The sequence below is a fragment of the Prionailurus bengalensis genome, chromosome X (genome assembly GCF_016509475.1).
Source record: "Prionailurus bengalensis isolate Pbe53 chromosome X, Fcat_Pben_1.1_paternal_pri, whole genome shotgun sequence".
Classification (NCBI taxonomy): domain Eukaryota; kingdom Metazoa; phylum Chordata; class Mammalia; order Carnivora; family Felidae; genus Prionailurus; species Prionailurus bengalensis.
The window spans coordinates 42,742,152-42,758,645 of NC_057361.1; the positions used below are offsets into that span (position 1 = coordinate 42,742,152).

General features: G+C 46.0%; 1 protein-coding gene and 1 long non-coding RNA gene across 3 annotated transcripts; one reads left to right on the plus strand and one right to left on the minus strand.

The window, feature by feature from the left end:
* Positions 1 to 1,212: 1,212 nt before the first annotated feature.
* LOC122477416 lies at positions 1,213 to 9,510 on the minus strand. Its single transcript, XR_006295693.1, has 2 exons — positions 8,779 to 9,510; positions 1,213 to 1,890 (listed from the first exon to the last, which is right to left on the minus strand). It is a non-coding gene; the product is annotated as an uncharacterized LOC122477416 (long non-coding RNA).
* Positions 8,333 to 15,789, plus strand: GLOD5 (glyoxalase domain containing 5). 2 transcript variants are annotated; one of them, XM_043570387.1, is made up of 4 exons: positions 8,333 to 8,430; positions 11,382 to 11,519; positions 13,312 to 13,467; positions 14,750 to 15,789. In XM_043570387.1, the coding sequence occupies exons 1-4, from the start codon at positions 8,368 to 8,370 to the stop codon at positions 14,873 to 14,875; spliced, it is 483 nt and encodes a 160-aa protein (XP_043426322.1). In that variant the 5' UTR covers positions 8,333 to 8,367; the 3' UTR covers positions 14,876 to 15,789. The 2 variants fall into 2 exon arrangements, with proteins under 2 accessions (XP_043426322.1, XP_043426321.1); XM_043570386.1 differs by lacking the exon at positions 8,333 to 8,430 and having other exon boundaries at positions 11,208 to 11,519.
* The last annotated feature ends 705 nt before the right edge of the window (positions 15,790 to 16,494 follow it).

A 16,494-nucleotide genomic window follows, 5' to 3' on the forward strand; every position in this document is an offset into this window, starting at 1 on the left:
TGATTGTATGGGTGGGCCCTAAATATAACCACAACTGTCTTTATAAGAGGTGGACACTGGCGTGATGCAGCCATAAGCCAAGGAACGCCAGCAGCTGCTTCCAGCAGCGACCTCACCTTTCCCTTCTGTCCTTTTTAAAAAAAAAATTTAAAGTTTATTTGAAAGAGAGAGAGAGAACAAGCAGGGAAGGGGAAGAGAGAAGGAGAGACAGAATCCTAAGCAGGCTCGGCACGCTCAGCGCAGAGCCCAACTCCGGACTCAAACTCACAAACTGCGAGGTCAAGATCAAGAGTCAGACGCTTAACCGACTGAGCCACCCAGGTGCTCCATCCCTTCTGTCCTTCTTAAATCCACTCAGCCTCAGGAGTTTAGGACTATCAAGTCCAGCAGGGACCATTTTATCTAACCTCCTCATTGAACAAATGGGGGAAACTGAGGCACGGGGGGGGCAGGAATCTGTTCATATTCACCCAGCATGACATCAGCAACAGAGATAAGCCTGGAAACTGGACCTAGATGTGGGCCCCTGCTCTGTCTTACAAGGAGTCCCTTGTAAACACTCAGAGTAACTTCAAAGACAACTAAAATGACCTTGATCACAGAGGGAAGAGAGATTTTTGCCCCCAGCCATTGGTAGGAGACTTGAGTCAAGTAGCCTTTGGACCTCCCCCCTTCAAGACTCAGTGGGCCTTCCCTGTCATGTTGCTAGGTTCCACAGCCTAGACCCCATGTCCAGGTCAAGGCCACACGGCCACCAACATTTAGAGTGTATTTTGAGACCACTGAGCTCAACTCCTTCTGTACCAAAGAAGCAACAGGCCCAGAGAGGGCAAGGGACAGAACCCAAACCACACAGCAGCTCCAATGCAAAGCAAGGGCTAGAACTCAACTCACCTTGCCTCCAGTTCTGTGGTTCTATAGCCAATGTTTTCCACTGCCTCCCTATAATCCTTACCCCCATTCCCTCCCTTTCCACTACTCCATCCCCAATTTCTTCAGGTGGTAAGTGGAGGGCCCCTGTTCTTAAGGAGCATAAGTCCCTCCCCTGGACCAAGGGGATGGATTATGATTGGTTTAAACCAGTCATAGCAATTTTGCTTCCTTTGGATAGTGACAAACTGTGGAGGGAATCTGGTGCAGTTTTGGCTAATGAGATATAAGGGATATTCTATAGGGAGGGCTGTCCACACCAAATAAAAAGACAATGCCTCATTAGGAGAAAGCCTTTGTTCTGATCTCTTTTTCCTGCATTGGATGTAGATGTGACATCTAGAAGTACAGCAGCCATTTTGGGACCATGAGGCAAGAAACATGAAGAAAAAGGTCAGCAGGCTTAAAGATGGTCATGATGAAAAGTGAAGGAAACTTTGACTCCTCTTACAATATTATTGAACCTGAGACTGTCAATCTCAAATTTCCTGGTAATGGGAAAAAATAAACCCCTCTCACTGGAATGCACTCTGGCAGAGCTTTCTGTTCATTACAGGGGGAAGAATGCCTGAGAAAGACCCTTTTCACATAATCTCTTAACTACCTTTTGGGACAGCCAGGTTAGGTCATAGCACACCATTTTTACGAACAAGGAAACTGAGCCACAGAGCCTATGTGGTTTAAATGTCTTCCCTGAAGTCCTCACAAACTGGACCTGGTGGAAAGGCAGGCATTTTCCTTGGGGGTAAAAGTATACTTCCTAAGTAAACACTGCCGCAGCACATTGCACGGGGCCTATGTTTGTAGGAACATCAAATGGCCCTGAACGTGGCCATGGTTGGGAAGCCCTGGCTGCTGCCCCACTGGTTCTTCTGGGGCTTTGTCCTGGGAGAAGTGCTTGGACCAGTGGTGAGCAGGAAGCATGTTGGGTCTCAGTCACTCAGCAGCAGGTGCCACAACCTAAGGAGAAAAAGAAATCCTCTATTGGAGACATTTAGTGAAATCAGAGCTATCTTTAATCCATCTACGGAAAGGAGTAGGTGAATTATACCAACCCTTGATGTACCCTGAAGCCCCTTATTAAAGCCACGCCAATGGGGCACTTGGGTGGTTCAGTCAGTTAAGCGTCCAACTCTTGATTTCAGTTCAGGTCACGATTTCATGGTTCATGGGGATCGAGCCCACTTTGGGATTCTCGCTGCCCCTCCCCTGCTCATGCCCTCTCTCAGTCTCTCAAAATAAATAAATAAATAAACATTTTGAAAAAATAAAAACTAAATTAAAAAAAAAAATAAAGCCACGCCAAGCCACAGAGCAACAGAACCTCATTCTCCTGTAGATCTCTGAAGAACAGGGCTCTGCATCCAGGGCCCCCTGCAGTGGAGCCAGTGCAGCTTGGAGGTGCAGGTGATGTCCTCCCAGCCCCTTCACCCTGGCCAGAGCTCTGCCTGCTGTAAAAGAAGGAAGACCAGCTCCTAGAAGCCAGGAGGCCCTCCTGGGAGAGTATTCCCCCGCCCATGAGGTCCTCAGCTTACAGAGCCCATTTCTGCAGAGGATTTGATCCACACGACACTACATGTGTATGCAGGAATTCATTCTTCAATAATGGACCAATGCCACAATGTCAGCGGTTTCACTCTCTGCTGGAGCTGTAGACCTCCAAAAGATGGACCAAGAGCAAATGGAGAGAACACCCCTGTTCCTGAAGGACACACATCATTTTAGCTCAAGTCATTTGGGAGGACTGGTCGCGTAGCCCTACCCAGGTGCAAGGGGGTGCGTGTGTGGGAAATGTCATGTAATTTCTGGTTCGGCAGTGCTTTGCAACAACTCAACATTTGGGCAGATGAAGCATAACATTTGGGGACAACCAGCTGTCACTGTGACACGCTGTCAGATGGGCACTGTCTCCAAGAAACCTGAGGATCAGTACAGGCATGTGACTTGCTCAAGGTGACACAGATCCATGATTACAAACTAGGTGTCCACTCTCCCAGCTCCTTGCCCCATACCACCTTGACCAGCCAGCTCACTGCCTTGAATTTTAGGAAGAGTCCTAGGCCTGGTGCTTTATTTTACAAAGTGATTTCAGGGCACCTGGGTGGCTCAGTGGGTTAAGCTTCCGACTTCAGCTCGGGTCATGATCTCACAGTTCGTGGGTTTGGGCCCTGCTCTGTGCTGACAGCTCAGAGCTTGGGGCCTGCTTCGGGTTCTGTGTGTGTATCTCTCTCTATGCCCCTCCCCCGCTCATGATCTGCCTCTCTCTCTCAAAAATAAATAAATGTTAAAAAAAAAAAGCAGTTTCAGCTTAAGAACTTCACCCTAAAACTGTCTTGGCAAAGGAGATGGGACACAAATGATCCCCCTTTCACAGGTAAGGAAACTGAATAAGATCAACTCTGAAGAGAAATGAGAAACTCTAGGTCATAGGCACTGCAGACCTTCCAAGCAACAGATTATAGATATTTCTCTTCCTCAGGCATCCACAACACCCCTGAAAAGAGTCTGTCTTTGGGGTCTTCCAAGGCAATTAATAGTGAGCCCCACATTCTAGAGCTTGTCCTGTGCATGGCTCACGTGTGTTAAAAGATAAGATGAAGCACATTTAAATTTTCAGGACTTTATTGGAGCAGAAGTCAATTGGAACTAAGCAGGGCCAAACCGGAAGTGGTTAGGAAGTGGACAGGAGCCAGGTGCAAGTCTTTTATGGGACAAACTGGAAGCAAAGGGAGATTATTTGATTGGTTATAGCTGAAGCGGTTGCTCTTATAGGGGAAAGCCTACTTGGCTATTTGCAATTGGTTGTTCTTAAAAAATTTTTTTTTCAACGTTTATTTATTTTTGGGACAGAGAGAGACAGAGCATGAACGGGGGAGGGGCAGAGAGAGAGGGAGACGCAGAATCAGAAACAGGCTCCAGGCTCTGAGCCATCAACCCAGAGCCCGACGTGGGGCTCGAACTCACGGACCGCGAGATCGTGACCTGGCTGAAGTCGGACGCTCAACCGACTGCGCCACCCAGGCGCCCCTGGTTGTTCTTAAATTTCGATTTCTTGGATACAAGTTCTGGCTTAGGTTTTGGTTTGCTTTACTGAGGCTACGAAGGCATCAGAGCCCCCTCAGTCTAATGGCCTCCTTGTTTAAGTACTTTTAACAGGTGGTATTCAAACTTTCTCCTCTTTTCATTATTATTATTTTTTTTAATGTTTATTTATTTTTGAGAGAGACAGAGACAGAATGCAAGTGGGTTAGGAGCATAGAGAGAGGGAGACACAGAATCTGAGCTCCAGGCTCTGAGCTGTCAGCACAGAGCCCAACATGGGGCTCGAACTCATGAACCGTGAGATCATGACCCGAGCTGAAGTCCGATGCTCAACCGACTGAGCCACCCAGGCACCTTAATTTTTCTCTTCTTTTGAAAACAAATTTTTTAAATGTTTATTCATTTTTGAGAGAGAGACAGTGTGTGAGCAGAGGAGGGGCAGAGAGAGGAGACAGAATCCAGAGCAGACTGTCAGCACAGAGCTTGATGGGGGACTGGAACTCATGAACCGTGAGATCGTGACCTGAGCCAAAGCCGGTTGCCTAACTGACTGAGCCACCCAGCCGCCCCTAAAACTTTTTTTCCAACATTTATTCATGTTTTAGAGACAGAGTGCTAGCAGAAGAGGGGCTAAGAGAGAGAGGGACACAGAATCCAAAGCAGGCTCCAGGCTCTGAGCTGTCAGCACAGCCTGATGCATGGTTTGAACCCAAGAACTGTGAGATCCTGACCTAAGCCAAAGTCAGACATTCAACCAACTGAGCCACTCAGGCACTCCTAAACTTTCTCCCCTTAATCAGGGTCAACAAATGCACACCTCTAGCATCATTCCCTCCCCAATCTGTGTGACCCCAGGAGCGTCCTCTCATTCTGTGTGACATCATGAACGTGCACACCCATGTGTGTGATGCCAGAGGTGTCCCCATCCCAGTGTGTGTAACTCCAGCAGTGTCCAAAACTCAATCTGTGTGACCACAGTTGTGTCCATACACCAGTATGTGTAATCCCAGGAGTGCCCACCTCCCAAGTTGTGTGACACCGAAAGTGTCCACACGTTAGTCTATGACAGTGAGTATTCAAACCCTCATGTGAGTGACTCCAGAAGTGTCAAGTCCCCAGCATGTGTGATTCCATGACAGTCTGTTCTCCTTTCCGTGTGACCCCATTAGTGTCCAAGTATCCATTTGCGTGACTGCAGGGATGTCTACACCCAGTCTGTGTGACCCCAAGACAATTCACATCCTGGTTTGTGTGATCCCATGGCCATCCACACTATAGTCTGATCTCAGCAGTGTCCACTCCTAAGTCTACACCAGGGAGTATCCATCAATCACTCTGTGACCACAGGAGTGTCTGCACCTCAGTTTCTGACCTGAGGGGTGCCAACACATCATTTATTTGACCAGGTAACTGTCCCTACCTCAGTCACTACAATCCCAGGAGTGTCTACTCCTCAGTCTGTATAACACCATAGATGTTCACATCCCAGTCTATGTAACACAAAGAATGCCCAATCCACAATATGTGTGCTTTTAGGAGTCTCCATTTCCCAGTGTTTTTAACTTAAAGAGTCCCAAACTCCCCCTGTGACCCCAGAGATTTCCACTCTCCAGTGTGTGTAACAGAACCCTTGGAGTGTTCACACCTCTGAGTGACCCTATGTCTGTCCACACTCCAGCATGAGTGACTCCAGGAATGTTCAACCCCCCATCTTTGTGACATCATGTCTGTCCACACCTATCCATTCTTACCTCATAGTCGCCTACACCTTAGGCTGAGTCCAGGAGTGCCCACATCCCAGTCTGAATGACCCCAAAATCTCCACAATCCAATCTGCTATCTGACCCCTGGAATGTCCACACCCTGGCATGTGTGACCCTGTGAATGTCTATTAGCCAGTCTGGGTGACTCAGGAGTGTCTACTCCCTAGCATGTGTGACCCCAGAAGTGTCCATATGCAAATCTGTTTGACCCCAGGACCATCTGCTTCCCACTTTGTTTGACTACTATAGTGTCAACATGGTAGTCAATCTGACCCCAGAAGTGTCTACTACCCACTATGCATGACCTCAAGAGTGTGCAGACTTCAGTGTGTATGATTCAAGGAGTAAACACTCCCTACAGTGTGTGACTTCTGGATTGCCCAGACCCCCATCTGAGTAACCCAAGGCTGTCCACCCCCTAGAGTATACTACCTCATGTGGTGGCCACACCCCTATCTATGTGGCTCCACGACTGTTCACACTCCACTCTGTGTGACTCCAGAATTATGCACACCACTATCTCTGTGACCTGAAGGGTGTCCACACGATGGTATATTCTAAGACAGTACTGGATTCCTCAGCATTGCTACTCCCCCACACCCTCTGTGGATGTGACCTGAGAGTGGATGTTCATACCTAATTCAGCGGATCATTGTGTCCCTAGCTCTGGCCCACACCACCAAGTGACCTCTTCTATTCCTATTTCCCCTCACTCTCTCCAGTGGACCATTCAATTCCCATAGCCTCCTCCCCAACCACACACAAATATATATCCACATTCCCAAATAGACCATCCCAGCCCCAGACCCTGCAGATTTTGTAGAGAGCAAAGACCAAGACAGCTAGCCTCCCGCGACAGACTCCAGCCTGCAGGGAGTAGTGGAGAGGAAGCCAGTAAAGGCACCATTAATGGGAGTAAAACCTTCCAGGATCTTGTGAAACATTTATGGAAATCAACATTTTACACCCTCTTCCTCCCCAACTAGAATGTCAGCTCCATGTGGGCAAGGACATTTGTCCATCTAGTTCTTTAATGTCACCGCAGCACCTAGAACAGCAGTCAGTACACAGAACGCACTCATTAGGTGTTTGGTGAATGAATGAACCCTCTGACCCCTCAATTCCACTTCTAACTCTAACATGCATGTACATTTTCAGAGCTGTGTGCATAAGGCTGGTAGGAGCCAACAATTGGGACAACCTTGTAAATGTCCACCTATAATATAGCCAATGACTTTCACAGTGACATGAATGCTGGGGGTTCATATTCTACCACAGAGCACCCGCTGGGTGTGAGACAGAATGAGTGAGACCTGTGTGTGCCTTCCACAGGACAGGCTGTTGACAAAGAAAAGCAGGTGGGGGCTGGTTATGGTGACACGTGTGCGCGAGTGTAAGGAAACACCAGCAACTGTCCTCAGTGGTAATTTTTGCAGACTGGAGGATGTCCTTGTAGTCCATATACTGATGTACTGTTGAAACTTTTTATGCAAACCTATATTCATGTATTATAAGGGGAAAATCATATGCTAAAGTCAATAAGCATAGCACAGAGAACTTGTGTGTGTGTGGGGGGGGTATATCTGGGGTGTGCCTAGGAAAATTTCAAACTCACATGCCCCATGCCCCAGGAGCTAGACAAATAAACCACCACCACCACCACCACCACACACAGGGAACTCAGTTCAGGGTAAGGTAAACAACAGTGGGACTGATGAATGTTCCCTCTCAGCAGTGTTGGGAGAGGGCATGGTAAAGGGATGACTGGGGATGGGGAAAATCTGAGAGTTCACACCCTGAAAGAACTCAGAAACATTGCACCCTGGGACACAGAGCACTTAACAGCTTAGAGATCTCGGCTCAGAAACAGACCCATAAGCCAGAGTGGTCATATCTTAACCCAGATAGCTTTTAACTTCACACCCTGGACACAAACTCTGACTCCCAAATAGATCAGGGGTCTCATATTCTGGGGACACAAGCCTAAGGAGATCAGAAGTCTCGCACCCTAGAATAAAGATCCCCCCACCATACTTGGGATGGGTGATTTTTCTGTGTTATTACAAAGCAATCCCTTACACATACACCTTGTTATGGACCAAATGTTTGTGTCCCCCCAAATCCTTATGTTGAAGCCCTAACCCCCAGTGTCATGGTATTCAGAGGTGAAGCCTTTGGGGGGGTGTTTAGGGTTAGATGAGGTCATGAGGGTGGGGTCCTCATGATGGGATTGATGCCCTTATAAGAAACCAGAGCCTGCTCTTTCTCTCCACCATGTGAGGACACAGAGAGAAGGTGGTCCTCTTCAAGCCAGAAAGAGAGATGTTACCATAATGTGATCCTGCTAGCACCTGATCTCAGACTTTGGGCCTCCAGAACTGTGAGAAAACTAATTTCTGTTGTTTAAGCCCCCCAGTCTGTGGTGCTTTGTTATGGTGGCCTGAGCTGACCAAGTCACACCTTAAGCTTTTACTTTCACGGCCCTGAGTTTTATATCAGAGTTCTTATACTGCCGACTTCTGTTACTACCAGCAGTCCTAAGCCTGGGGCCCTCCCATTTCTGCCCCTTGATCTCTAGGCACTGAGCCAAAGGGTTGTCTGGAGGCTCCAGGGCAAAGACACCTAGCCTGCCATGCTGTGCCGTCTGCCCTCCAGGCTGCCAGCCAGGATGTGGGGCAGGACTTTGGAGAAGCAGGTGAGTGGGGTGATCCCAGGGGCCTGGGGCATAGGCGTTTGCCCCAAGGCTGGGAATTGCCTAGCCCAGGCCTGGTAACCGGTTTCCTTTCTCTGTGGGCTATCCTGAAGTGCGGACATCCATTTTCCCGGTCCTCCTCTCTCTTCCTCTTTCAAAGACAAGCAGAGGGCAGCAGAGGGACATGGAAAGGCCCTGTTCTAACTCAGTCAGACTGCAACACGTCTGCAGGAGTGGCCCTGAGCTGAGGGATGACTGCTTTGCTCCCTCAGGGTGGCTCCAGGGAGCCAGTTTGGCCAGGAACATCAAGATGGGGCAGTGTGGGAAGGGGCCAGAAAACAGGGCACTGACCTTGAACTTTGCCAGGAGAATTCCAGGGGCCCCTGACACCCTGAAGGAGACCTTGTAGAGGATTCTGTAGAAAAAGAGGAGGCAGGAGGGAGGACATCGTGTTCTGGGCACTCTATTATATAGAGAGATTTGCTGTGGGGAATAAGATGGATTACATTTCATGTAGTGCTTAGAACAGGGCTTGGCAAAGAGTAAGCCTTATATGATTACTATGTCCTGATGATCTTTTTATAAACCAGCCTCCCTCACCTCGCCTCAACAACCCTGAACTATCTGGCCCTTGCCTTCTCCACCTACTCATGCCTCACTCACTCTTGGATTCTAAACCACACTGGCCTTCTTCTGGGTCCTTAAGAGAACCAGCCCTGCTCATCCTTGAATTTGTGAGGATGGAGTTCCTTCTTTGCAAACCAGAATCTGGGGAGTGAGTCTGAGCTGGCAGGCACTGAAAATGGGAGGAATGGGTTGAGTTGATTTCCAATAGACTACCAAAATTGGGGGTTATGGCTAAAGCTGTGCTTAGTGGGTAATCTAGAGTTCTAAATGCAGAGATGAGGAAAATTGAAAACCAATGATCTGAGCTTCCTTATCAAGAAGCTAGAAACGGAACAGCAAATTTACGTTTATGAAAGTGGAAGGAAGGAATTATAAAGAGCAGAAACTGGTAAAATAGAAAGCAAACATACATTGGAGAAAATTGACAAGGTCATAAATTCATTCTTTGAACAGATTAATAAAATATTAGTAATGTCTGTTTTCTCTCAAATTTTTTTTTATAATTTTTTTTAACGTTTATTTATTTTTGAGACAGAGAGAGACAGAGCATGCACAGGGGAGGGTCAGAGAGAGAGGGAGACACAGAATCTGAAACAGGCTCCAGGCTCTGAGCTGTCAGCACAGAGCCCGACGCGGGGCTCGAACTCACGGAGTGTGAGATCATGACCGGAGCCGAAGTCGGACACTTAACCAACTGAGCCACCCAGGCGCCCCTGTTTTCTCTCAAATTTTTAACAGAAAAAAATATAAATTACCAATATCAGAAATGAGAAGGGGGTGCTATTACAGACCCTACAGACATTAAAAGGTTTTTAGCATTCTACTTTATTTTCAATGGAGCCCAAATGCCAGTCATTTTCTCATTATACTGCTTCTGTGTCCCAGTGGATCCTCTGTATCCACCAGGACAGTAAAACTCAGCAACATTGCTAACACCTCTTCCACTCATGAAAATACAACAGCACAGCATTTTTTACAGTTGGGGCTCAGTGAAATCAATTGTTTAAAATGTAATGGTTTGAATAGAATGGAACACAGTGGAATGGAATGAATATAATAGTATAGGGTAAAATGGAATGGAATGGAATGGAATGGAGTAGAGTAGAGTAGAGTAGAGTGGAGTAGAAGTCAGACTTTGTGCTAGGCGCTGGGCCTAATTGTTGTAGTAGATATCCACTAATTTAACAGATATTACTGAACATCTGCTAGTTGTTTGGGACACAGTGGGGAACAAAACAGAGAGAAATCTCTACCCTTATGTAACTTATATTCTAGTCCTAGAGACAGATAATAGCATATGCATTAGATATGCATAAGGCCCTGAGGCCAAAGATACAAAGATTGCCCTTATGAGAACAGGCAAAAGACAATGTAGCTTGGAGTTCAAAAGAAATGGATGGGGCTGTAGAGACTAAGGGCCATGGAAGGGAATCTGAAATTTAACAAGATGACCATGACAACATCATCATCATCGTTGACTCTTATAGTACTTGCTATGTGTCAGGCATGGTTCTAAGCCCTTAAAAATACAATTTTTTTTAATGTTCACAATAATCATATATATATATATATATATATATATATATATATATATATAATCATGCACATTTTACAGAAGGAAACCAAGGCACAGCAAGATTAATTAAACATCAGTCTGGCTCCCCAAATCTGTTCTATTAACCACTATATTGTGCTATAGTGCCAGACCACAGGCACCTTATAATCCTGCAGCACATGTAGTGTAAATGTACAAATTACTAAAGAATGCAAATCAAGAGAAAGGTCAGGTGGGAAGTGTGCTGAGGGCAGGAAGTAAGAAGGGGGGAGGTGTGCCCTCCCTCTAGGTATCAAGGTGACTCTGGAAATACACATGCCTTAGAAACATTTATTTCATCTGAGATGCTCCCTTCCAGTCCTGGCATAGCTGAGGAGTGAGAAAAAAGGGTACTGAGTAAAATTGGCCAACAGAGGGCTTGTACTTTTAGGGGTTGGGGCTCCTCTGTGTCCTGTCATTCCTTGCAAAAGATATGAATTCCAGCTTGGGGACAACAAGAGAGGGTTTTTTCTTGGTCTCCACTTCTCTAAACTTCATCTCTAGCCCTCTAGAGGGGGAAAGAGAATAAGAAAACAGTAGAGAATGATCATGGCAGACTCTTGTGAATCTACACATGGGTGATAAGACTCTCAAGTTTTTTCCCAGGACTTTTCCCTGGAAATGGGGTTGAGGAGGAAGTATAGTCATTGTGGAGATGAGGGGAGCTGAGAAGGAAACAGGAAATTTGGGTGTGACCAGTGGCAATGTGATCTCTTTTGAATTTTTTTTTAAGTCATGGAGGAACAGCAGTCAGACTCCTTCCCCATGTCTTATCCATAGACTGGACCACATTGTGATGACAGTAAAGAGTATCAAAGACACCACGATGTTTTATTCCAAGATCCTGGGCATGGAAGTCACAGCTTTCAAGGTAATCACTTTCCCATATGCAAATTGCAAGTGAAGTAGAATTTGGTTATAATATTTTTCAGCCCCCTTCCCCTCAAAAAAACAAAACAAAACAAAACAAAAAAAAAACAACAAAAAACAACCTCAGAGGAAATCTATGAGAAAAATGCAAAGGATCAATGTAGGAGATTCCAAATTCTAAATAGTGGAACTTCCAGAGACAGAATGGAGAAAAAGGTAGGGAGGAAACTGTCATAAAAGTAACGCAAGAGAACTTTCCAGTCTTTGTGTGGAAGAGTATCCAGCACATTGACACTTACATATGTTCTTGGGAAGTTACAGAACATCAAAGTGGAAATGAATATCGTAAGAGCTTTCAAAGAAGTTAAAAAGAAAAGTAGTTAGGGGCACCTAGGTGGCTCAATCGGTTAAGCGTCCAACTATTGATCTCAGTTTAAGTCACGATCTCACAGTTCATGAGTTCGGGCTGTGCATCGGGCTCTGCACTGATTGTGTGGAGCCTACTTGGGATTCTCTCTCCTTCTCTCTGCGCCTCCCCTGCTTGTGTGCTCACTCTTGCTCTCTCTCTCTCAATAAATATTTAAAAAAATTAAAACTATATTAAAAAAAAGAAAAGTAGTTCAACTACAAAGGGAAAAGAAATATGCAGATACCAGATTGCCCATGAGTCACATCAGAGACCAGAAGACAATAGAACAATTTCAAGATTTTTTTTAAACTTTATTTTGAGAGAAAGAGAGAGAGATCATGTATGAGCAGGGCAGAGGCAGAGAGAGAGAATCCCAAGCAGGCTCCACACTGTCAGTACAGAGCCTGACCTGGGGCTCAAACTCACGAGGCGTGAGATCATGACCTGAGCCAAAATCAAGAGTTGGATGCTTAACCAACTGAGCACTTAGGCACTCCAAATTTCAAGGTTCTGAGGGGAAAATTTCAACTTAGAATTCTATGTGCAGCCAAACTATTAATCAAGGTGAGTGTAGAGTAAAACATTCTTAGATATATGGGTCTCCTGGCTGGCTCAGTCAGTAGAGCTTGAGACTCTTAATCTCAGAGTTGTGAGTTTGAGCCCCATGTTGGATGTAGAGAGTTTACTTTTTTTAAAAAAATGTTTATTCATTTGAGGGGGGGCAGAGGATCTGAAGTGGGATACATGCTGACAGCACAGAGCTATATGCAGGGCAGGAACCCACAAACCATGAGATCATGACCTGAGCTGAAGTCAGACGCTCAACTGACTGAGCCACCCAGGCGCCCCTAAAATTTTTTAAATATTTTTTAAGTTTAGTCATTTATTTTTGAGAGAGAGAGAGAGAGAAAGAAAGAGAGAGAGAGAGAGAACAAGTAGAGGAGGGGCAGAAAGAGAAGGGGACAGAGGGTCTGAAGCAGGCTCTGTACTGACAGCAAAGAGCCTAATGTGGGGCTCAAACTCACAAACTGCTAGATCATGACCTGAGCCCAAGGTGGATGCTAAAACCAACTGAGCCACCCAGGCACCGCACAAATTTTTTTTTTATTTTTAAGATAGAGAGATAGAGAGCAAGCAGGGGAGGGGCAGAGAGAGGGAGACAGAGAATCCCAAGCAGGTTGAGTGCTGTCAGCTCAGAGCCCCATGTGGGGCTCGAACTCACAAACTGCGAGATCATGACCTGAGCCAAAATCAACAATCAGACGCTTAACTTACTGAGCCACCCAGGTGCCCCAGGGAGGTTGTTTTTAATTAAAAGCCCCATTTTACCTTTTTTTTTTTTAACCTTGGAGGTTGTTCTCAGTTGTTCTTCCTTCCCAAATAGGGCGAACGGAAAGCATTGTGTTTTGGAGACCAGAAATTTAACCTCCATGAGGTGGGAAAGGAATTTGAACCCAAAGCTGCTCACCCAGTTTCTGGCTCCCTGGACATATGTCTGATCACAGAGGTACCTTTGGAGGAAATGGTCCAGCACCTAAAGGTGAGTTGGACATCCATTCTTTTTGAGAAGCTGCTGCTGGTATGGTGAAAACAGAATGCATGACCCAGCTGGGTGTTCCTCAAACTTCAGACATAACAGGTTTTGTCATATCCAGATCATGCCTGTATACAACCATTTGCTCGTTCTTTTTCCTGACATCATTTTTTCATGTAAACAAATACATTTACATCACTCTTGTAAAGAATACAAACCTAAATTCTTTTTACATAAATGCATTTATGTAAAAAGCAAATGTTCAACCAAGTACATGAACAGACCATTATATCTTGACACAAAGGGAAGTTAACTGTAAAAACAAACAGCTATAAAAACACCAGTCATTAGATTCTATCCACTTCCTTTCTCTGAACCCTCTGGGCTTGATGTTACAAAGGGAGATTTGGCAAATGGTTGGGGAGGTGCTAAGGACTTGGTAGCATCCACCAGAGACTTTCTTCTTGATAGAATCAGGATTGAAATAGGGGGCACCTACCTGGCTGGCTCGGTAGGAAGAGTATGCAACTCTTGACCTTGGGGTCCTGAGTTCAAGCCGCACATTGGGTATAGAGATTACTTAATAATAAAAACAAACAAACAAACAGGCACTTGGATGGCTCAGTTGGTTAAGCATCCAACTTCAGCTCAGGTCATGACCTCACAGTTTGTGAGTTCAAGCCCCTTGTTGGGCTCTGTGCTGACAGCTCAGAGCCTGGAACCTGCTTCTGTGTTTCCCGCTCTCTCTGCCCTTCCCCCACTCATTCTCTCTCTCTCTCAAAAATAAACACTTAAAAAAAGGAAAAAGAGGATTGAAATAGGATTAAAGAGGGAATATTTAATTTGGTGTATTTCTAACACTTAAAATGGTTTAATGTAAAGGAAGCATTGGTTCCCCTTTTGGGGAACACAGAATAAGGTCTTGCATATATTTCTTTCTTTGGAAAGTATCAGTGAAAAAGTCTAGTTTGGAAGTAAAGTGGGGGAAAGCATAGGGGCTAAGAATATGGACTTTGGCCCAGACTACCTGGGTTTGAATTCTGGCTCTGCCACTTACTAGATAATACTAGGCACCATTTTATCATCCCCATTTTACAGATTAGGAAATTGAGGTACAGAGCAGTTAGGTACCATGATCGAGGCCACACAGCTGGTAAATGGCCAGAGTGAGGGAGGGGAGAATGGAAGGAGATGAAGTCAGAAAGATATCAGGGGTCTTCTAAGAATTGAATTTTGGTCTCATACATGGACTGTGATGAATGACTTTTGTGTTCTCCTCCCACTTCAGGTTTGTGATGTCCCCATTGAGGAAGGTCCAGTCCCCAGAACAGGGGCCAAAGGACCCATTATGTCCATCTACTTCCGAGACCCTGACAGAAACCTGATTGAGGTGTCCAACTATATCTCCTCATGATTGAGGCTGGCCCTCTGCCATTCTGTTCCCTGTGATGTCTCCCTCTCCCTTTCTGCCTGCAAACTCTCACCCAAGCCCAGAGATCTCCAAGGACTGAGGACTTCAGCACTTCATTCTTCATACTGGGGGGACCTGAGTTGGGTTTGGGACCAAAATTACATGTCTGAATGTCCTCCATCCAAGGCTCCCCTAATAAATTAACAACCTCTCGATTAATATGAGCTCTTCATTATTATTGTCTCAGTGCTATGTATGAATGTTTGTCCAGGGTGTGAGGTCTCTGAGCTGTTTGGGGGTCAGTGACCAGGGTATGACATCTCTGAGGACCAAATCCAGGGTCATCCCCTTGGGATTCAGAGCCCCTGACAGATTGTCCTTGTTAGCGAGCCCATCCTTTCTCATCCTTTTGGAATTCACCTCATCCCTTCCAAGTGCTGCTTCCTGTGTCCTCCACCCCATAGGCTTCACTGAACCTCAAGATCTCTGTGAGTCCCACGGAACCTTCAAGGACCACCCCAAGTGATACTACCTCCTCCTGGAATGCCTTACCTGATCTCACCCCCAGGGTATGTGGTGCTGTCTACTTTTGGATCTGGTAGGTCCAGATTCATCTTAACTGAGGCTCAACTCCTGACAGAGTAGACAGGACTGGGACAAATTTCATCTGTTTCTGCCTCCCCCTCCCAACACCATCCATTCAATCAACTAATAAACACATATTGAGCACCCACTCTGTGCTTGGCCCTATTCCAGACATTGGGGAGACAGTGTTGAACAAAAAGGATAAGCATACCTAGGTTTGGGGAGTTGTCATTCTAGTAGAAGAGACAAAATAAATAAAATTAAGTAAGGAAAATATGGGGCACCTGGGTGGCTCAGTTGGTTAAGTGTCCAACTCTTGATTTTGGCTTAGGTCATGATCTCAGGGCTCAGGAGATTGAGCCCCACAACGGGCTCATGCTGACAGCACAGACCCTGTTGGGATTCTCTCTGCCCCTCTCTCTGCCCCTCCCACCACTCGTGTGCATTCTCTCTCAAAATAAATAAACTTAAAAAAAAAGTAAAGAAGGGCTGCCTGGGTGGCTCAGTTGGTTAAGCCTCTGAGACTCGATCTCAGCTCAGGTCTTGATCTCAGGGTTGTGATTTCAAGCCCCACGTTGGGCTCCATGCTGGGCATGAAGCCTACTTAAAAAAAACAGTAAGGGAAATATGAAGTATATTAGAGGATGATAAATACTTTGGAGCAAAAGACAACATGGAAAAGAGGGAATGCAGATAGAAATTGCTGGGGCAGTTTCTAACGTGTAATAGGATGGTGGGGGGAAACTTCACTGAGAAGCCATTTGCATGCAGATCCAAGATGAGGGAAGGAGGTGCACCAATAGCTGGAGGAAGAGCATAACAAGCAGAGAGAACAGGCAGTGCAAAGGCCCTGAAGCATGAACGTGCCTGGTGCATGAGGAACAGTGAGGCGAGTGCAAAGTGAGCAGTGAGTGGAGGGGGGAGCAGCAGGAGGTGAGGTCAGACACGGGGTGGGAGACTGATCGTGTAGGGTATCATGGGCCACGGAGAGAACTCTGGCTTTTACTCTGAGTGACAGGGGAGCCACGGAAGGGTCA

Excerpts from the sequence above, each read along its gene's own strand:
- GLOD5 (XM_043570386.1), top strand. The coding sequence starts at position 11,304 with ATGAGGGGAGCTGAGAAGGAAACAGGAAATTTGGGTGTGACCAGTGGC. Across the intron at positions 11,520-13,311 it reads TGGAAGTCACAGCTTTCAAG|GGCGAACGGAAAGCATTGTG; the intron begins GTAATCACTTTC and ends CTTCCCAAATAG. Across the intron at positions 13,468-14,749 it reads AAATGGTCCAGCACCTAAAG|GTTTGTGATGTCCCCATTGA; the intron begins GTGAGTTGGACA and ends CTCCCACTTCAG.